Source organism: Diabrotica undecimpunctata, chromosome 4 (assembly GCF_040954645.1).
Source record: "Diabrotica undecimpunctata isolate CICGRU chromosome 4, icDiaUnde3, whole genome shotgun sequence".
Lineage (NCBI taxonomy): Eukaryota > Metazoa > Arthropoda > Insecta > Coleoptera > Chrysomelidae > Diabrotica > Diabrotica undecimpunctata.
This window is the reverse complement of record NC_092806.1, coordinates 21,008,134-21,031,951: the sequence shown is the minus strand read 5'-3', so window position 1 is coordinate 21,031,951 and position 23,818 is coordinate 21,008,134. Positions and strand designations below refer to the sequence as shown.

General features: G+C 33.9%; 1 protein-coding gene across 1 annotated transcript in view; it reads left to right on the top strand.

Annotated features, from left to right (window-relative positions):
* The window catches only part of ndl (serine protease nudel), an 87,740-nt gene that overhangs the window by 10,534 nt on the left and 53,388 nt on the right, over positions 1-23,818 (top strand). The window contains exons 2-5 of the mRNA XM_072528248.1: positions 714-836; positions 4,732-6,256; positions 10,722-10,942; positions 23,012-23,300. Coding sequence (XP_072384349.1) covers positions 714-836; positions 4,732-6,256; positions 10,722-10,942; positions 23,012-23,300 — 2,158 coding nt within the window. The remainder of the gene's footprint in view (positions 1-713; positions 837-4,731; positions 6,257-10,721; positions 10,943-23,011; positions 23,301-23,818) is intronic.

Genomic DNA, 23,818 nt, shown 5'->3' with positions numbered 1-23,818 from the left:
GTAAGCTTATAGGCCTATAATTTCACTCAGTATATTAGTAGTGTCAGTTTTTATGTGCTAGGACCAGAAGTATATTATTTCAACTTTGTGGTGAGAAAGCATTATAAACGTATAATTTGAAAAGCTTTTTATTAAGCTTTCTTGATGCCCGGTTCACATTATTCCAATAGCATCCAGTTTAGCTTTCCAGTCGAGCGGTGGAATGCGACTGGCATAATGTGAACCTGTACTGGAATGTACCATTTCAGTGATTATTCCAGTCCAATTGAATGAAATTACGGTCTATTTTTGATTTCAGCTCGCCAACAAACAGTGAACACGCATTATTGTTTTTTGTTAGAGCTTTTGAATGACTCGAAAAATGTGGACGATATGATCCAGAGCAGCACTGGACTAAATTAACTCGCGGGATTACTGGACTGGAATAATATGAACTGACAATTAACATGACATTACATTAAGTATTTGCTAGACGATTTGTGTGGATATATTTCTTATGAGTGATATGTTGTTCATATGTTTCTGGTTGATGATGAAGTCTACTCCACCAATAGACTGATCTTGTTTAACATCATGCTAAAAAAAATGACCTAATTAAAGAGTAAACCAGCTTTCTTCCCTTTGTTTTATTTCGTCTAAATCTGTTGGTTAAAGTTTACTAATTCTTCGAGATAATGTAACTGTTAATATTGACATTATAATAATTCGTTTAGTTACAGGACCCCCCAAGAGCAAGAAATGGAAGATCTCAAACAAACACATTTTAACAGAAGCAGCTATAGCGTTATTAATATTAAATATTACTGTCTTTGGTGTACTTGTACTCATATACCATGGTAAGTATCTTGGCCTGTTTTATTTTAATAAATTTATTAATTTTACGTTAATGTTTAAATGTTATTAACTTTGTTTTTTGCATAATGACATATAATGTAACTACTTAAAATTGTAATAGTTAATGAGTTATTAAACTGGAATAAATTTTAAACAGATCGACTGAATAGTTTATAAGTCATTCAATTTATTTATCCCGGAGAGCGGTTATGTAAACAAAGTTACCCAAACAGTCACTCTAGAGCTATTTTGTAAATCGCAATCGATTTTTTGGGACTTTATTTTATAGGTTTATTAAAAAAACCTCAACATTTACTAAATTCTCTTTTAAAAAACAGTTAGATAAAAGGTTAACGTATTCCTTGGCTCCGTTTTCGAGTAGGGTGACAACTTTTTTTGCATCTCTGGTGGATTGTGCAATTGTGTCCACGTCATCCGAAAACGCCAATAGTATTTTTGATCCTTGGGCGGCAAATCCGTATGTCAGTTGTGGTTGAGCTTTACCGCATGTCAGTGCAAAATTAAATAGCAGGGGGGCTAGAGGATCTCCTTGTCTAAGCCCGGTGTCAATGAGGAATTCCTCCGACGTAGTGCTGCCAATTCTGATCCGTGCGGAAGCGTTCTCTGTGGTCACCTATGCTAATCGTACCAGCTTTCCAGGTACTTCCATTTCTACCATGGTCTCCCACAATGCTTCTCTGCTAACAGAATCGTAAGCTTGTTTAAAGTCCACGAAGATTTGGTGTACATCGCGTTTGAATTCCCAGTTTTTTTTCAACACCTGGCGTAGGACGAATATCTGGTCTATGGTCGACCTTCCTGGTCTGAATCCGCTTTGGTAGTCATCTATTATTTCCTCTGCGTATGAAGTTAGCCTTCTAGACAGAATTATAGATATAATTTTGTATGTTGTATTGATTAACGATATTCTTTTGTAATTCCGACATCATATTTGTTTGTCTCCCTTCTTGTGGTGGTGGTTTCTTGTAGCTTTCATGCCAGTGTTTCGGTATTTCTTCTCTTTTCCAGACTTCTTTTATAAGATGATATATCTCAAAGACTTTTCTCCCCCTTTTTTTAGTAGTGCCGCCTGTATGCCGTCTGGACCTGGGGCTTTATGGTTTTTTAGGGATGAAATTGCGGACTTTACTTCAGCTAGTGTGGGCCCTGTTATTTCAGGTTCGGGTAACTGGTACTGTCTTTATTGCCCTGTCGTTGTGGGTTTTTCTGTATGTAGGAGTTGCTCAAAATAATATCTTCATTGGCGGCTTATCTCCTCGTCGTCGTCGTCTGTGAGCAATTGTCCTGCATCGTCTTTTATAAATCTTGGGCTGTTGGTCGTGTTGCCCTTCATTGTTTTTAGGTCCTTATAAAACTGTCTAGACCAACCGGTTCTAAACTGACCGGTTCTATGTTCCTCCTCCAGATAAAGTTGACCATTTTCCAATTTATGATACCAAAGGCAGGTGTAGGTATTTCAAATCAGGAGAGACACACTGGTCATGTTCAAAATATTTTCTTAGATTGTGTTTAGTAAAGGATAGAAGTTTCATAATGGCACATAAGTAAGTTTTACAACAGTTTTGGTTGTTTTTGACTAGAATGAAAAATTAATATCTTACTTTATTACTTTATGCTTCCATTTTTTATTAAAAAACTAGTTTTAGTACTTTTAGTTTCTGCTTTTATTATGGGGTTTTACCTATAATCTTAGACTATGTTTCTCATAAGATACATAATAAACTTTTACAATAAATTTGGATATTTGACTATGTATCTTGTGGGATACACTCCATATCTCCCTTAGAATAATATAAAAATAGTCAAAATGCCTTGTAATATACCATATCACACTACCTAAATAGCAATTTCACAACAATTACTGTTATATTAAGGCTTTCCTAATTAAGGGTTAAAGACTTAATTGCAAGTCACAGAATACCCCTAGAGTGATAGTTTGGGCGAGCACAGTTGTTTAAATCACTCGTTTAATCGCTCTCCATAATGCATAAGAAACGTTTTATAGACAAAAATATTTTTTTTTACATTTTAAGATTGTTTAAAAAAAAACAAAGCAATATTAGCTGTATGACTTCACGCATTTTTTATCAGCTACCCCTCATATACCTTCAAATACCCGTACAAGATTTTTTCAACTTTGTGTCTTCCTTGACTGGGGTATAACGGTTGTCAACTTTTACACCCTTAAAAATACATACAACGACATTGTTTTGTTGACCATAGAAATTAAGATTTATTGCAATCCCATCTCTAGAGTATATTTATTATAATGCTCTAAAACTACTTTTTTTGTTATTTTTTAGCCTTAATAGCAAAACAAATAAATAAGTAAGTAAATAAGTGATATGCCTTATTGTCACTGAAAATTATACAGCTTTTATGGACAAAGCTTATAACAATAAGACAAGAAAGAAGAAAAAATAATCAGAATAAGAATCGTTTGTACTTTTAAATAAAAAAAAACAACAATTCAAAACAACAAACAAACATTCTTCCAAAGTTAAACATAAAAAATACTACCTAATTAAGAACCTACAAACGTCGTAAAATATACCCAACAAAAAATAAAAATTAGGAAAGCAGATTAATGAATTAAGGGCTCAAAGATTCCACCTCCTTGTGCTAAACAGTAACCAAATCTGTCATACAGATTTCTCCTCATATTTTGGAGTAGGGCTGGTGTAATGCTTGCAGAGAAATGAAGTATGTTTGCCCTTAATTCGACTAGGTTTGTGGCCCTTTCAAACTGATGCCTATAAATGTTTTCTTTGAGAAAACCCCCCAAAAAAAAGAAATCTAGCGGACCATTTAATAGTACCACGTGTACTTATCAGTCGATCAGGAAACGTTTGATTGAGGAAGTCAATGGTTGCTCTAGAGTTGTGAACCGAACACCCATCCTGTTGGAAATAAACCTCCTGAAAATTAACGGCAAGGCGTCGAACTGCCGGAATGATCTCATTCAAAAAATGGACAAGAACAAAAAATGTACCGACAATATGGTCGCCTCACATCCCAGTCCAAAAATTTAACTTTTGCGGATGCTGCGTTCGCACTGCAACACTGAGGTGCTTATTTTTCCGAGAATAATACCTTGCAACGGATGGATTGTGTTTTTTATGTAATGAAACTGAAGATTCGTCAGAAAATAAAATATTTTTTAAAAAGTGTACATTTTCATTCTGTTTATTAATACAATTTTACAAAACTCTATCCGCCTAAAGTTATCTTCCGGAAACAGTTTTTGTGTTGGTTGTATCTTAAAACAGTGATACCCATTACTTTTGAGAACTCACTGGACAGTTCGAGCATTTACGTTAACTTCTCTAGCAATTTATACACTATTGGAGGGTTCACTAGCTTCCACAAAAGCACAAATATCAATATTCCTGTTTTGACGCTCCTCATCGACAGGTCTAACACGTGGTTCATTACCTACATGACACTTTTTACAACTGTTTACACATACCGAAGTTTGAAAATGTTTAATGATATTTTTAACTCTTGTAACAATTGGTGGGGTCTATTTTCAAAGGCAAGAATAAATAAATCAATTACTTCGCGTATCGAATGACCCTGAAAGTACCATGTTACAAGTTGCACTTTTTCTTGGACGTTATACAACGTAATAGGCATTTTATTAATTATTTGTTTATTCTTTCAGAACTTCGTTTAAAATTTTTAATGTCAATGTGACAATTACGACAATTCGTACCTACTGTGAAATGAATATAGAGGTGGAAACGTGTAACATGTCACAGCGATTGCCATTGTGTTGTTTGGTCAATAAAACAATGTCGTGATCTGTATATCAGTTTAAGAATTCTCTGTATCAATTATAATATATTTTAATAACTACATATTTTTATATTCTAGAGACTAACATCTTCAAAACACCTATGGAAATTCAAGGAATTCAAGAAATTAAGACAATAAATTATCCTCCACTTCAGCGAAAAACTTCAATCAAAATTAAAGAGATTAAAAATTGTTATTTAACCAAGCCTTTAAAACTATGCTGCCTGCTATTCGAAAAAGAAAACACCAGATTTTCTAAATTATGTAGGGATCACAAAAAGCTTTCGTCTGCCTCTCACGTTAACTTAAGAAGTCGTAGAGATTTGCCAAAGAGATCTAAATCAGTTGCTTCTACTAAACAGCATGCCGAGTATCAACAGGCTTATTTCGAACCACTAGATCCATATAACTACTATATGTCTTATGATGACAACTCTGAAGACCATCAAAACTATGAAACTCCTTTTGGAGAGTATGTCTATTATTGGGATTATCCAATATTTTTAAATCATGATAAAAAACAAAGTGGTCAGAGAGACCATGATAATCACGCAGCTAGTGCACATGTAAATCATGTCAAAAAAGTATTAGAACCAAATTATAATTTTGAGAAAAGCTCCAGAAATGATAAAAATTTAAAAACAGTTCATGAACCTGTACTTACAGATAAATCTTCATTAAAAGAACTAAGTTCGTCTTCTGATCCAAAACAGTCTATGCACGAAGATGTAGTCCAAACCAAAGAAAAAATAAAGGATTCAGATGGTATTAATAAAAAAATACTAAATGAAAACTTGCAAAATTATAACAATAATTTAGATAATGAACATAAAATTAAAGTTGATACCCAAGCAGAAAGTTTAAATGAGGCGGTAATCGACAAAGGCAAATTACAAACAGATGGTGGCAAGCTTATCAGTCTCAATGAGGTCAATGCCAAGAATAGTGAAGACAAACCAGATAAAATTGATATACCTATTAAGCTTACTGATGATGAAGACGACGACAAATCCATCCAAAAAAGTGCAGAAGAACTTTTCGAAGACAAAAATATAGAAATGGGCAGGATCAACAATGGTGCAGAAATTATACAAAGATCTTCAATTAATTCTGTTTCTACAAAAGATACCAATCATGATCCTAGAAACCGAGATAAAGGTGAAATTCCTATAGCAACCATAGAAATGCAATCAAATGGCCAGACAATGTTCAACCCGTGTTTTAATCAAGTTGGACAAGTTCCTACGTCGTACAAATTAGTTCCAGCAGACGGAAATAGCCTCTTTAAAATTGTACCTTCATCCTCACCAAAGTTTTCTCCATATGCTGTCAATCCCCAGGTATACCCTTACATGCAATCACCTTATATGATTCCTCAACAAGTAATACCTATGAACACCATGAACCAACAAATGCAGAACACTCCACTCCACGTCAACGGACCAGGTGGACAATTTTATGTTTGCAATCCTATTGCTGCTCCAAGCAACAACAACAACGGTGTGGCTAATAATATAGTTAATATGCCAGGGGTAGAAGTAAGAAGGGATGCAACTAATTTGCAGGATTTACTGGGATCGTTGCCTAAACCTGAAAAACCTAGGTAAGAATAACTTATTTTATATAAAAAGTTCTTATTTTCTTTTTCTATTGTTTTTTTCTTTACGTGGCTCTAAACTGTGTGTGATGTTTCTTCGGCATTATATTTAGTGTGTTTTTTTAATTTTCTAGTAGAATTCTAGTAAGTACTCTTATTTTCATTTTTACTGTTTTATCTAGAAGTAACCGAGAAAAGTATAGTTGGAGTAAGTTCTAAAATATAAATGTTCAAATTTGCAATATGACATTTCTTTGCAATAACATTTTAAGATTAAAATCGAACGTTTGTATAACAAAATGAGGTTATGTAAGGCATATTCACACAGGCGTAAAAATAAGTAGTATAGTAGTGAAAATAAAACAGTAAATTATTGATTTTCGTGAACAATGTCCTGAATTACTCTTTCACTAAAATAGTTCTTATTTTGTTTTGTCAAATTTGATGCAATTAGACAAAGAGGCCGATAGATTCAATTTAAAAACTATTAAGTGTCTGATCTGCAGGATCAGATAATTCCAACTAAAAATTACCTGAAATATATCGACAAAGATCAGGAGCAAAATGGTTAATGCAAATATGGATGTCAAGTTCAAGAATCCAAACAACATTTTACAGCGGGCTGCCAGGTATTTACTGAAACTTAATACAAGAAACAGCATAACTCAGTAGAACAGATACTTCATCAAGTGATTGCTAATAAACTGTAATTTCTCTAAGAGAAGTAGGCTTGAAAATGACAACTATAAGCTATACTGGGACGCACAGATCGACTAGTGACATATAATAGACTAGATGTTATACTAATTAATAAACGTTTAGATAACAAGTTTAGATATCTCGGTAGTTGGATAACTGAAGATCTAGATCCAGACATAGAGATACGTAGCAGGATTGAGCAAGCCAGAACAGCATTTACTAATATGAGAACCTTGCTAAGCAACAGCAACCTTAACTTAACGCTTCGATACCGCTTTGTAAAATGTTACATCTACTCCATACTGCTATATGGTGTAGAAACCTGGACCATAAAGGCCAATGTGATGAACCGATTGGAGGCCTTTGAAATGTAGGTATTTAGAATACTACTTAAAATTTCCTGGACAGATCACACAACAAAGGTCGAAGTATTAAATCGAATGGGCAGGGAACGAGAGTTGCTGCCAATAATAAAAAGAAGAAAAACTGCTTATCTAGGTCATATATTTCGAATTTCCAAGTAACAGTTCTTAAAGTTTATTATGGAAGGAACCATAGAAGGAAAACGGGGCATCGGAAGAAAGAAATACTCATGGCTTCAAAACATAAGAGATTGGACAAACCTTGATGCCCATGCACTCTGTAGAGCTACACAAGACAGAGAGGAGTATGCCAGAATTGTCGCCAACATCCACTAATTGGATAGGGCACCATAAGAAGAAGAAGATAAGAACATGCAGAAATGGTTACCATGACGTATGCCCTTTTAGTATTAACGACTTAAGAGTAGCTAATATTAAAAGGACTACCACTCCAGGAACTCCAGTGCTCAATACTTTTAATAATGTAGCTATTTGTGATGAGCCCTTGTGCCCTTGGAGAGTTTTAGATCTGTATGGTTTAAATCTGTAAATTTATTTATTTATTTATCTTATGGCATATAATTAACAATAAATGATTATTATAATTATTAAAAGCATTAAAATTAATTATTTAAAGTAACTTCGACCGACAATTTGGTTTCTGGTTATTTAGATAAAAAAATTATTATCATCATCATCATCATTGGCAGTACAGCCCTTTAAGAGCCAAAGCCTTCTTTAGAACATTCCCCCATCACATCATATTTCTAGCAACTCTTCTCCATCCTTAAAGTTTAATGGATTTTAAGTCGTCTTTCAAGTTTTCCAAGTACTTAAGTTTTGATCTACTTATAGTACATCGTCTCACTGGTCCTCTTCAGTTGAATTCTTTTTTCACCGACACATCATTCTTTTCTTTTGATTTCATGCCACATATAATTTATCTGATGCGTGCTACCTTAATGAATTTTACAACGTATGCTTCCCCGAAACTTACATAAGTCAAAGTTGTAGCGTCTACGTCACAAACCTTGCTCTTTGTGTCCTCTGTACATTCTTCTTAAAATCTTTTGCTCGAAAAACTTAAGCAACTCTTGGTCATTCTGTGTGAGTGGTTAAAACTGGTCTTATTAGTGTTTTATACACGGTAAGTTTTCTTGGAAGTTTTGAGGCCATTTTTCTTTCCAGTACATAGTAGAGTAACACTTATTTGCAAAGACTATTCTTCTTTGGATTTCTTCGCTGACGCTATTCTACTTAATCAGTTACGAACCTAGATACGAGGATATATTGGTATTAAACTAGCCTTTGATAGATGGCGCTAGTTGATACCGAATTGGTTTCGGTGTTGACATTTGCCATTCATGATATGACGTCTGTCAAAATTTTAAGTTTTAAAAACAATTAGTTTGGTTTTTACAGCCGTCAAAAGCAAGCAAATTTTGTGTTTTCGGAGAAATGGAAAAAGTCGAGTATCGTTCGGTGATTAAGTTCCTCCACAAAAAGGGTAAAACGAATGTGCAAATCAAAGCCGATCTGGACGAAGTTTATTGTGAGGTTGCACCTTCGTTACCAAAGGTAAATTTTGGAAAGCTGAATTTGTTCGTGGTCGTACGAGTGTTTTTGATGATGAGCGTCCCGAAAGGCCAAATGAAGTCACCACGCCGGCAATGATCAACAAAGTCCATGACATGATTATGGCAGATCGTCGAATTAAGCTCCGTGAGTTAATAGAGGTCCTAGACATTTTCTACGAACGCGTACACAACATCATTCACCATCATTTGGACATGAAAAAGCTATCCGCGCGATGGGTGCCGCGTTTGCTGACAATCGATCAAATGCAAAAACGTGTGACCACTTCGGAGGCGCTTTTGGCGATGATACGGCGCGATCTGAAGGATTTTTTTCACCGATTTATCACCGTTGATGAAACCAAGGTGCATTATTATATACCGGAAACCAAAGAACAGTCGAAACAGTGGCGCAAACGCGGCGAAGTGCCGCCGAAGAAGGCAAAGAGTGCACATTCGGCCGGCAAAGTGATGGCGACTGTTTTCTGGGATGCGAAGGGTATCATCCACATCGACTACTTGGAAAAAGAAAAAACAATCAATGGTGAGTACTACGCAGCATTATTGGATCGATTCGATGCCGAATTTCGTCGAAAACGTCCCGGTTTGAAACGCAAAAAAGTGCTCTTTCACCAAGACAATGCACCGGCTCACCGATCGGCCATCGCCATGGCAAAATTACACGAATTGGGCTATGAATTGGTTGAACACCCTCCGTATGATGAAGTCGTCGCTGAAACTTCGGCTCATTTTGAAGAGCTCGAGCAAAAGTATTATTCGGATGGGATAAAAAAATTGGAACATCGTCTTACTAAGTGTATCGAACTAAAAGGGGACTATGTTGAGAAATAAATCGATTTAATTTCAAAAAACTTGTTTTTTCTATTAAAGGCTAGTTTTATATCAATCCAGCCTCGTATTTGAATGTGTCCACATCTCAGGCGACAAAATCAACTCTATCCAGATGGTTGGGTGCTTGAACGTCTTTTAATGTGCTGTCTTGTTGATTTTTTTTGAAAACTTTCGAAGTTTTTCAACTTTTGAAGAAAAATTTTTACATTTTTGATCAATGGGATCTTTCTGTTGTAGTGGTACTTTTTAAATTTTGACCATAGCTCTGAAGATGGCTTTGTAAGACGATGGCTTTTCTTTTCAATTCATTCATTTGTCATAAGCCTATACAAAACTTACCAGTCTCTCATTTTTTATGCATTAATTTCGTCTTAGCAATATTAATACGAATCTCAATAATATTATTAGCTAGTATTGTAGTATTGTCTGCGTAACCAATTTTATTTATTGAAACGCCAATGACCCTTCTCTATACCTTGTGGCTCATTTCCTAAAGCTAGTTGAAATATTTTCTCAACATAAATATTAAACAAAATAGTAGATAGTATATAGACCTATTGGTCTCTCTTTAATATTTTGAAAATGTTCACGAAAATGTCGGTATTAATACAATTTCATTTGACTGGTTTCAATAGAGCTCTTTATATTTCTTATATCTTTATCGTCAATACCGATTTATAGAAATCGTTCTAATAGTAGCTAACAGTAGTGCCTAACATTATCAAAGGCTCTTTGATAAACAATGAATCATATAAAGATATCAAGCCTTCGGCTGACCACCATTACGACAAATTAGTCTCTGTCACAAATGTTTATTCATAACTGTCCAAGGTGTTATATTTTTTACTTAGGATAATTCTCTTCTCTCATCATCTTCTCGATAAATCGTTTCTTTCATTATGACGCCTAGAAGATGAAATTTCTTTTGTATCTTAGATAACCTGTTTTATATTACCAATGAAAACTAAAAATGAATTTTTTTAGGAACAATGGTAGAGCTTCCCAAATAGTATGTCCTGTCGGTTATGAGGCATGTTCGGATGATAGTAAGTGTGTTCCCAAACATCAATTTTGCGATAACGAAGCCCACTGTAGTGACGGCAGCGACGAAATGTTTTGCAGCTGCAAAGAAAGGGTTGGAAAATTAAGAACATGCGATGGATATTTTGACTGTCCAAATGGAGAAGATGAACTTGGATGTTTTGGTAAGTGACTTACAGATTAAATAATAATTGTAGTTGGTTAATGTTATTTAGGATATTTATTAATTTTATTGAAGTCTTTATGGAATTGGTATATTTAATTTATACTAAACATTATCCAAACGGATTAATTAACATCAAAACGTGTTTGATCTTATCAGACCGCCATCAGTGAAACCTGAAAGTAAGTAATTCCACTCTAATGTAAAGCTAAGGGGGTACATATATAATATTGACTGTTACTAAAAAACGTGTGATAGTATTACTTACCTGAACACGTGTAAAACACCAATTCGATCCAATCGAATTGCTTACTTTCAGGTTTTATTGATGATGGTCTGATAAGCCCGAAAAATTGATATTAACTAATCCGTTCGAATATGGGTATGAGTTGAATACACCAACTACATAAACAAAAATTTTTATACTTCAACTTTAAATTATTTTTTAACTATAGTATACAGCCAGCTACTTGGAATTTTCCCTTAAGCTTAAATTATACTTGAAATTTTCTGTTTTTAAATTCACTATTTGAAAGTTCTTAAAATCTGGTAATTATTTATCGATCTTAGTGTGTGACCTTGAATTTAATAAAACATATATCGATTAGAACTTTTCCACAGGAATGCAATTTATAGGCGAGCGGTTTACCCCTCAAAAGACGCTTAGAAACAGAATATACCGACTAAAATTCTTTTTGCATTTCTAATGTACCAAACCTTTTTTATTCGATTCTATATATTTTTCCAAGATGAAATGTATTTTTTTCAAAAAAACAATTTCACCGAATTGTTACGGAATCAAGTTTTTTAGATGTATCTCATCAAAATAAACACTTTTTCTCTCTTGAGAATTTTTCGAAAAATGCTTCCTTTTCGAGTTATTTGCATTTTTTTGTTGAAAAAATGCGTTAATTAGTGATTTTTGGGATTTTTTTTCTAAAAAGCTACTAAATTAATTACAATTCTACAAATAGCTTTATAATCTTTAAACCGTCGAGTACAAGTCAATATTTTGACAATAATTTTTTTCTATCTTGCTAAAAACGTGGACCCAAATATTTCGAATATGCCTTTCGAGCAGTCTACCGCTAAGGGTGTACAGCGGTTGCGGCGATACAGGCGTGCGACGCGTAGAAAGATTTGTTTAAATTTAAAAAATTAATTCAATACAAATATTACGTACAATTTATTAAAAAAAAAAGATATTTCTAATTATTTTTATATAGACATATTACAATTAAAACAATTAAAATTAATTTTTTACAATGCTATAATAATGTAATTTTTTTTTAATATACGTGGTGACTATATTATTGAATGTTTTATTACAGTGAAATACATTAAGCAATATATAATTAATTTTCATTGAAAAATATAATAAAATTAAAATATAATATTAATTATACATCGTTTTCATTGTCTTCAATAGAGTCGTCTTTAACATTTTTACAATTCTCTGGTGTACATGCACATACTGCGCAGCATTCTAAATTATAGGAAATACAATTACAATTTTTCGTAGAACATTTTCCGGTACATGAGCAGAAATACTTTTGTAACATATCTAAACTAGTTTCGCCTTCAAAATAATTAAAATCGAAACAATTATTTTCCATTGTCCAACCATGGGTTAATGGATCAAGAGATGAAATAATATTGTTTTTTGCTTGAATCCATTCATTTATTTGCCACTTTGCTCTTAAGTAATGTTGTAATAATGCTGGTTTCGAAGGTGGTAATTTTTCATTAGATGCATTTTTTTTAATGCAACACTTTTTAAAGCGTTCACCGAGTCTATATATTACACGTCATTGGTTGCAACACGCGCCCAATAACAAGTTAAAACAAGTCTATATCGTTGCCGCTAATTTAGAATTATCTAAGAAATTTGTAGTGAAATGTAGAATATTTAGTAATTGTAACCTAGTATTTACTTACCTACGTAGTATTAAATAAAATTAAAATTTCATTCTTCAATTATCAGATATTTTTCATATATATATTACATTATTAAAAAAGTCGAAAAGATTCGAGCGCCTACAACACCTCAACCGCTGTACACGCTTAGCGGGATACTCCTCGAAGGGTACACGTAAACTCATCACCAATTACCATAAATACCCTCGGACATAGTACAAACTCATCACCGCCACAAAAGTAGGGTTTTCAAAATAGACCCTAAGAGATTGGTAAACTGATCACTGGCCTACCTGCAGCCTGGATCAGGTATAGACCATAAAATCCCAGCAAACTGCTAGTTTTTGGTAATTTCACAGAATAATCCAAATCCAGATGTCTTAAATGCAACTGAAATTTATTGGTTTTTATTTGGGAATTCCACAAAATTCTATTGATAGCTACCTAAAATCATGCGAAAAGAAAAAATTCTCTTTATTTGTCCTTGTTTCTTCAACATGGATAGTGAACTGCTAATTTATTACGTCCTGAGCCAACGCGGACAAAAAATGATGGTTATCAATAATTTCAAATTTCAATTGATTGCGAAAGACTCTAAAAAAATCGAATTGCCTTTTGTGGACTTGTGCGACGAAAGGGTGTAAGGCTAAATGTCATACAACTGGTGAGTAGAAATGTTATACCGTTTTTGTTTAGTTGTTTCGCACTGGTTTTCGCGAATAATCCTGATCAAACAGAAAAAAATCAGTGTAATTAAGTTCTTTAAGTTAACTGTATAAGATGTTTCTTGTAGGCAAGGCATAATATTACTTTGTTGCTGTAGATTAAGTTTTCTGATATTATATTTTGAGACTTCTAATTAAATTGTTAAAGTCACATTGTTATATGTATATATATATAAATATATATATATATATATATATATATATATACAATGATCAGATATAAAATTTTTTTTAGTTGTATACGCGGTTTGTCAACAAAAAAAAGAATTGTGGATATTCTCAAGTCTTAATAAAATTCATGTTGTTTAACGAACCGCGTAACTGACTGAAGAATACTAATATCTGATTCTGATGAGTGAAATTCTAGATCATTCAGAACTAGAGAATAAATTTTTTTTCATAAAACTAAAAATAAAAAAATTTTTCATATGGTACCAACTTAATTGGACTCTTATATACATATACTGAAAAAGCGATAAATGCTTGTTTGTAGTCAACGCTGATCAGTTAGACTACAAACACAACTATATATTTGGGTGTGCAGCCGAAGATAGGACAAAGAAGTACTCTTTTTAAGCTACCAAGTATTCGCAAATCTCTATTTGCATCATCAGGGTGCTACAATAAACAAAATTAGTATAAATTACCGAATAAAAATTATTTTGTATCTTACACTAATTGAGGTTAGTTGTCATGATGTTTATGAAATGAAATGAACAACTCATCTGACTCCTACAAATAATGGCGAAAACTAACCAAAAAATGTAAAAATATTGCTTTTAAAAGCACTCTAATTGTGGGGTACAAGTCATTGAAAGATAAAGTACAGGAAGCTGTACTTAAGCATTTTGATACATTCTGTCATAATAAATGCATTGCTGATTACTTCAAATTTAAAAATTTCCGCCAATGATGCCATAAAATTTAAAGCTTTGCACGTGTAAAAAATTAGGTTTCCTTCGACTTCAATGCACTAATAGCACACTCAAGTTTTTAGCTTTTCCTATTTTTCAGATATTTTATATTTACTAACTGTCGAAAATTGTGTATTATTTTCAAAATAGTCAAATAACGCCAAAACGGTAAGACTTAGACCGAATGTATGCTTAACAAATTATCTCGAGAATTCAATGAGAAATATAAAAATGCAATGAAAATCAAATAACGAAGTTGGGACTACTTCCGATATAAACAAAAATAGCACATATTGACAAATATTTTCATTTTAAAGTTCACTATCGAAATCCTATGCAACTAAATTTTTAGATCTCAAAACCATTTAGATTGGCAGATACGTCTAATAGGCCACACCGTGAGACATATTAATATCTCAGTTAAATTTTAAAGCAACTTACTTAAAATAATTTATGAATTTATTAAATTATCACATAAACGAGAAGTATAACAGGTAAGAGGCAATCTTTCGCATTAGAAACCAGGCAAAAATCCCGGTGATGAGTTTACCTATTTGCGGTGATGAGTTTACCAATCTCCAAAGGATGCCGGTGATCAGTTTACTATATCTCCGAGGGTCTAATAATTTTATGAGGGGCTATATAGTGATGAGTTCGTACACGTCCCTCTCGAAAGGCATATTCGAAATATTTGGGTCCACGTTTTTAGCGAGATAGAAACCATTTATCCCTGTCAAAATATTCTAACTTGTACTCGACGGTTTAAAGATTATAAAGCTATTTGTAAAATGGCAATTTATTTAGTAGTTTTTTAGAAAAAAAAATCCCAAAAATCACTAATTAACGCATTTTTTCAACAAAAAAATGCAAATAACTCGAAAAGGAAGCATTTTTCGAAAAATTATCAAAAGAGAAAAAGTGTTTATTTTAATGAGATACATCTAAAAAACTTGATTCCCAAACAATTCGGTGAAATTGTTTTTTTGTATAAGTTATTTGTTAATAACAATTGCCGGCCCACTTGTAAAAATTAAAAAAAATACATTTCATCTTGGAAAAATATATAGAATCGAATAAAAAAGGTTTGGTGCATTAGAAATGCAAAAAGAATTTTAGTCGGTTGATGCTCTGCTTATAGGGGTAAACCGCTCGCCTATTAGTTAAATATCTTTTGATGTCTGCGGCTTTTACTATTCACATGTGAAATCCTAAATGTGAAATTTTTAAGAAAGGCAGTTTGAGTCTAAGAAAAGTAATTTAATTTATTATTAGAAATTTAACATAATGGACAAACCTAATGATTTAAGGAAATTCGCAAGTATCGTTAATTACTTATTCATCATTATCTTGACCTTTATCATTCTTATGCGGGATATAATTTACTAATTACATTTTTTAGATAAAATTCTATTATGAGCTATGCTATACCAATATTAGGCTTGGAATAAAATTTTTACCACCGTTTTATAGTAATAAAGTTTCCCTTTGCCCAAAGTTTTTGTTATAAACCGTAGCAATAATCTGTAGTAGTTAGTAATGGTATTTACTTTTTATAATATGACCCAGAAATTCCAGCTTTCGTGTTTTAATTTTGTTCACAATCTCTCATTCTTTCCCTTTTTTCTAAGGGCTTTCATTTTGGTGATATAATTTTAAATGGGCCTTCTGGGAAATCCTAACTTTTCAAAATTCAATTAGCAGAAACAAATTCAAAAAGATTCAGATTCCTGTACCAGAGATGCCATGAAAAACAAAAAGGCAATTGTGAATGAAACAATATTTATATAAAAAATCAAGTGCAAGTGACAAAATTAATGATTGAAAATTTCTACATAGAATATTGTTCGCTCTAGAGCAGGGATCGGTAACATGCATTATTTTCTCATCTATATAGCTTTAGTGGATTTGTAGATCATTTCATTTTCTCTTTTTATTACCTTTGCTTTCTACAGTTTTCCTTTGAGGCACAACATTGATATTTCAATATTACAACAAGAGTTTTCTATTTATGATCATGCACCTTAGTACTTCTTTAATCTAAAATGTTTTCAAGATCTCATTGGTTTACAAAATGATTTGCAATTTGAGCACTTAATTTAATAGTTTGTAATAAATTACGTTCAGATATGAGTAAAACATCGTTTATTTTTCGAACAAACGTGAGAAAAAATATGACATTCGCATATAAAAAGCTGCGCTCTTTTCGATGAGAGTTTCAAAATGTGGTATTACTATTAAAAAAAATGATAATGACATAATAACTCGAACAGTAATGACGTCATCACAAATATGAGTTCAGCCAAAAATGTGCAACTAAAAATAAAATCGATCTGTCTGAGCTTTTTTTACTCAATGGCTAAATCAAGCTTTTTTTACTCCATGTAATTGGAATTGTATTTCCCCTTTTAAGGGTTGTAAAATTTTTGTTCTCTGACATTACTGTTATTCTAACATGTCAATAAAAAATCGATGTCAATCAATATTTGAATTGGTGAGAAGAGAAAGCAGATATGTCCATAAATAGGCATTTTTGACATTTTGACAGACAAGCATTATAAGTATGACGAGGCGCTGTCTTCTATAGAAACCGGACATATCCTCATACTAATAATGCTTTTATGTATATTAGAAATTATGGTATTGTGGAAAAACGGGATAAGTCCTGTACATGTCTACTTTTTCTACAAAAGCTACAATGCATGTCTATTCGTCCCAATATACATTTGTCATTCATCACTATGGAAGGTGTATAATTAAAAAAAAGGCGAAATCCAAAGTATTGGAAGGCTGTTATCAATAAAAAAGCAAGACAATCTTTACAAAAGTATACTGATTATAAAGGTCGTACTGTTCCAAGCAAACGCATTGGAGAACCATGCATGTATGTTGTTATAACCTCAAATTGTTTTAAATATTTAATTCTTACTAGACTTGTTACATTGTAGATGTAAGAAGAAACGCTTTCTTGCGATTCCTCGTGAATGTAGAGCAGATATTTTTAAAAAATATTATAAATTAGAAAAAAAAAATGCTCAAGACGCTTATCTTCATCATCATCATTGGCTTCACAACCCATGGTGGGTCTTGGCCTGCTCAAGGATAAGTCTCGATTCTCTTCTATTCTTCGCCTTGGCTTTCCAGTTTCGTACTCCCAACATTCTCAAGTCTTCCTACACCTGATCCTTAAATCGTGCTCTGGGTCTGCCTTTCCTTCTCACTCCATCTATTCTTTGGTTATAAATATATTTTGGCGGCTCCATCTCATTCATTATCTCTATGTGACCTAACCACCGCAGCCGGTTTATTGTGATGGACCTAATAATATCAGGTTTGTCATACAGGCGGTAAAGTTAGAAATTATAGCGTCTACGCCATAATCCGCCCTCCTGTACTCCTCCATAGATATGCCGGAGGATTTTACGTTCAAAGCATCTTAAACGTTCTTCATCGTTCTTTGTCATCGTTCATGTTTCCGACGCGTAGGTGAGGATGGGCTTGTTAAGAGTTCTGTATATCACTGGTGTAGTTCTTTTTGTAACTAGACTTGTTGTTAAAAAATGTTTTAATCTATAATAAGCTCTATTTGCCAGATATATCCATCTGTTAATTTCAGCACTTACTGCAATATACTGATTAATTTGTGAGCCTAGATATATAAACTCTGTTACTCCTTCGAAAATATATGTTCCGATCGTTAGATCTTCTTTTATATACTTCATCTTACTAATGTTAACCTCTAGTCCCATTCTTTTTGTTGCTGCTTCAAGCGATTGGAATGATTCGACCACGTCCGCCTTTCTTCTTGCAATAATGTCGATATCATCAGTGTACGCTAGTACATAATTGTACGCTGCGATTAATAATAGTTCTTCTGGTTGTTATTACAGATTCCCTTATCGCTTTCTCTAGTGCAATATTGAATAGAAGGCATGATAGGCTGTCTCCTTGTCTTATCTTCAGTCCCTTATTGAAATATTGACAGTTGCTCGACGTTTTGTCCTAGACAAAACACTGAAGATAACAGAAGGAAACCACATGAATACTAATTTTGGTATAGACTGACAACAAGTACGGGAGTTTATTCTGTTTGTAAATCTGCATTTTTAAGTCGGCATGCTATAACTAAACACAGAGTAGGTCGGTTGACAGAGCTTTTAGAAAAAGGACAAGTAACTATTGACATGAGAAGTAAACAAAAACCAGCTAATGCAAAACCTGAAGAAATATTCAATAGTATAAAAGCCCATATTGGGTCATTTCCTGTCAAACTAGCACACTACACTGGACGCGAAGTGAAATATTTGAACGAAAAACTAAATACAAATATAATGTATTTGTTATTTTCAAAAAAAATTCCATATGTCCCAGTTAAATATGGATTTTATAGAGCTGTCTTCACCAACTTCTATCGGTTACGCTTCGGCAAAAGTGTTTTGCTAAAATGAATGAGTTAGAGGCCCTTACCAAAGTCGATCAATCGGTAGGAGGAATATGCATTGACTATGTGCAAAATTTATTTCTACCAGTACCATCTATCCAAGATACATTTTACCTAATTCAACTTACAGTCGGTGTGTTTAACATACTTCTTCTTCTTCTTTTGCCCTATCCGTTTCGGACGTTGGCTATTAACAAGGCTATTTTGACTTTGTTTACGGCACCTCTGAACAGTTCGGTCGATGTTAGTCCGAACCATTGTCGCAGGTTATGCATCCATGAGTGTCGTCTTCTTCCCGGCCCTCTCCTACTGTCGATTCTTCCTTGGACTATTAACTGTAGCAGCCGGTACTTAGTATGCCTCATGACATGTCCGAAGTACTCAAGCTTCCGTTTCTTTACGGTGAAGATTATTTCTTTGCTTTTGCCTATTCTCTGCATTACTTCCTTGTTAGTGATGTGGTCTGTCCAGGATATCCGAAGAATACGGCGATATATCCACAGCTCTAAGGATTCTAGTTTCTTCAGGGTGGCTTCCGTTGTGGTCCATGCCTCTGCTCCATAGAACAAGACCGGGAAGACATAACACTTGACCAGTCTTAATTTTAGTTCCATTGAGATTTTGCTTGTGAACCACTTTTTCATATTGTTGAACGCGTTTCGCGCTTTTTCAATTCCTGATCTTATTTCTGTTGACTGGTCCCATTTTGTGTTGACTGTGGTTCCAAGGTATGTGTATGTCTCCACTTGTTCTATTTTTCGGTTGTTTAATGTCAGTTGCATCGGAGGTTGTTGTGTTCTGCTGATGAGCATGCATTTAGTTTTGGTTGTATTGAGTTCTAAACCATATTCTTGACTTGCTGTGTGTATGCTTTGCATGAGTGCATTAACATACACGATCTTAAAACCACTAAAAGCTTCTTCTACGTATATCACAAAGGATTAAGTAAAAAGAGCCCTAACGAGGTGTGTTCCTTCATAATGGATTATATTAAAACATATGTATCTGAGGAAGTGAAACACTTTCACATTTTCTCTCTCACAGCTGGAGGTCAAAACAAAAACCACACAGTTTTAAGGTTCGCCAAAGCCTTAACAGACCTCAGAAGATTTGAAACGGTGAACCAGTACTACCCTATTCGTGGTCACTCGTTCATGCCTTGTGACCGTACTTTGCTGTAGCAAAGAGAATAATAAAAAAGGCTGATACGATTTACACATTAAAAGAGTATGTAGAACTTATTATAACTGCTAGTTCTAAAAGAAGTTTTACTGTCCATCTGATCGAGAATGATAATAGTATTATCAAAGATTATAAGTCCTTCTTCTTCTTCTTCAGTGCCTTATCCGGTCCGGATGTTGGCGATCATCAAGGCTATCATGGTTTTGTTGACTGCTCTGCGAAACAGCTCCGCTGAGGTCATCCTGGTAATAATAATAAGTCCTGGTGGACTGGATATTACAAAAGAAATGTTTTATTACATGGATCACTAGGTAGGCATATTCCAAAAGAACAAAATGTTCTTTTTCTATCAGCAAGTTCATGCACTTTTCTTGTAACTCTCAGGCAAAAGGTCAAATTATTGGTCTTGAATTTATTGATCGAATTGTTCACCATACATTTGATGTTTCTAAACGCACCAAAGTAGAGTCACTACATGTTAACTTGGCCTATCCTCAAGTCAGAGTTCCGATTAAGAAAAAGAAACTAGAACATCTATTGAAATTTGCACCCCACTTGGATGAGAATATTCTTGGATGCAAGATATTTTATGATTCCTTATTTACATGGCCAACTGCAGAAGGTGAAGATGAATCCGAAGAACTTTGATTTATTCCTTTTTATCTTGGTATTTTGTGTTGTATTGTCATCATCATATAACGGGGGTCCTACGGCGATTGCCGCTTCCCGCATTTCAGCCTCCATCTTTTCCTATCTCTCCAATCTCCCTCTTCTAAGCCTCTAGATTGCATTGTTTTTGTAATTTCTCTTCTCCAGGAATTTGGTGGTCTTCCCCTTTTCCTTCTTTCTGGCGGAACATACATTAAGGCTTTCTTTGGCCACCGCTCCTCCTCCATGCTCATCACGTGACCATACCATTGTAATTGCCTTCCTTGTATTCTATCTGAAAGAGTGTCTCTAATTCCTGTACGGTTTCGTATTTCCTCATTCCTGATTCTTTCCATTCTCGATACTCGACATGACCTTCTAAGATAATCCATTTCCACAACGTCTACTTTATCTCGTTCATTCTTTGTCATCGTCCAACATTCGGCACCATATGTGGTAATTGGTTCTACAATTGCTCTGTATACGCGAAGTTTGGTATGCATCTTTATTTTATTAGACCCCAGTAATGAATTCAGTATTCGGATGCATTTTTTCCCTTGGGTTATTCGGTTTTGTACATCTATCTTAACTCTGCCATCTGCTGATATGATGCTTCCTAGATATTTATACTGGTTGCAGCCTTTTATGACTGCGTTTTCAAGCCTCAGATCTGTGGTATTTCCTCCAATTTTTAAATATTCTGTTTTGCTTATGTTTACAGTAAGCCCCCATTTGGCATATTCCTCAAATAATTTTCGATTCATATAATTTATATCTTCCTCATCGGTTGCAACCACCACCTGATCATCTGCAAACAACAATGTATACAGAGTTTCTTGTCCCACTTCGATGCCCATAAATCTACATTTATTTCTCCAATTCCTCAATGCTTCTTGGACGTATATTTTAAAGAGTGTCGGTGACAAACAGCATCCTTGCTTTAGGCCTTTAGTGACTTTAAATTCATTTGAGGTTCTGGCTCCAATTTTTACACAACTAACTGCATTTTCGTACAATTTATATATCGCTCGGATATACGTCGAATCCAATCCGGACCTTTTGAGAACCTCAAACATTTTCTTTAATGGGACACTATCATATGCTTTCTCAAGGTCTATAAATACCAAATGGGTCTCTCTACTTCTTTCGACACGCTTTTCAATTATTTGTCGTAGGATAAATATATTATCAAGGCAGGATCTCCCGGTACGAAAGCCGCTTTGTTCTTCAAGATCTTGTATCTGTCTTTCAACCCTCTTCTTTAATATTCTGCCGTACAACCGGCCCACAGAGCTCGTCACACTAATACCTCTATAATTGGAACAGTCTCTTTTATTCCCTCTCTTATATATGGAGCTTATATAAGATTTATTCCAATCTTTAGGAATTTCCTGGTCTCCACACATACATTTATTGAAAAGGTCTACTATTAATTCTAAAAGTGCAGTCGGCCCATATTTAACCAGCTCTATGGGAATGTCTCCAGGCCCTGCTGCTTTTCTGTTTTTAACCTCTTTTAAGGTTTCCGTCAATTCAGATAATGTTATTATAGGGATTTCCTGTCTTTCGTCTCTGTTGTATTGTTTATATCATATTAAATAACCCTAAAATAATAATGTTGTTTAAAAACCGGATATGTCCAATAAATAAATATTTATTTTCTGTCCTCTGATAGTTGCCTTCATTAAATTTTGTATCAATATTAATTAGTGATAGATTGCTCTATACAGTGGTAGTTAAAATTGTGTTAAATACTGGACAGTTTTCAATAGAGGAAGTTTTTTCTTATTTAACTTAATTTTTGTGACATGTCAGCTTTCTCTTCCCATTGATTCATTTATACTCGTGTATTATACAAAAGCACTATTTAAGTTATACATATTTGAATGTGCAGCCTGCACAAAAAAATTTATTTTGAAAATGGCCTACAATCCGAAGAAAGCTGCCAACCCCTGCTCAAGAGGATTGGCGTCACAATGGAATAAGGGCTCACATCAGCAACTCTTTCATCACTTTAAGATTTTTTACCATGACATAGTATCTTTTTATTGCAATTTTAAATACTTCTTTGATAGAGTAAGGTTTCGTCGAATATAAATATTATTAGTAGTAGTTTTTTAAGTAGTTATTTTCAACGAAAAGTATTTTCAAATATATTAGAAAATAAACGTTTTTTTAAACAGCTTTCCTTATCAGCATTATAAACTGTGTTCGTTGAAAGTTTTTTAGTTAAAATATTGTTTTAGGCTGTGGTAAAGATGAGTTTAGCTGTGACGATTGGTCCAAGTTCAGGAAGAGTACTTGTATACCAATAGAACAACGTTGCGACGGTACCACGCACTGCGAAATAACTGGAAAAGACGAGGAGGACTGTACTGCGCTTACTGACCATATTGGAAAGCAACCGTTTAACAAAATTTCAAATTCGATCGGATTTCTTCACAGGAATTTTAAAGGAAAGTGGTTTCCCACTTGTTTGGGTTCTGAAATATGGGCTATGGATGTCTGTAAAGTTGAAGCTGGGCCGGTGTCTGTGTAAGTAAAAAATACAAGTTGTGATCTAGCTGTTTCTATCATATTTGAAATGAAATGAATAGAAACTTTATCTCACACTCATCAGTCACCAAGATGGCAATGTATGTATTTATCTATAATATTTTCTATTCATATTTTAAACAAAGGAACCTTCTATTCTTCTCACATGTCTCACGTATGCATTTTTACAGCATATGGTCTCTTTGGTGAACTCTTTTCTGGTTTTTCTAGTATAGTTACTTGTATCTATTCAGATAGCTTGCCGTTAGTATACGTAACCTACATATATTTGCCATGCAACTGTCAATTCTAGACGTCTTAGGTATCAAGCTGTGGTTTTATAGGATTGTGTACTGAAAGTGAATGATTAGATAAAGATAACATAAAAGTATTGGTAAAACTTTTTAATGCATTGATAATACTGGAGTTATTCCCACAGATGGGCTAAAGTCCATCTTTGTCAAAATATCTCAAACATACCTGCAATGCTAAAAAAATGCTCAGAACATCGATTAATT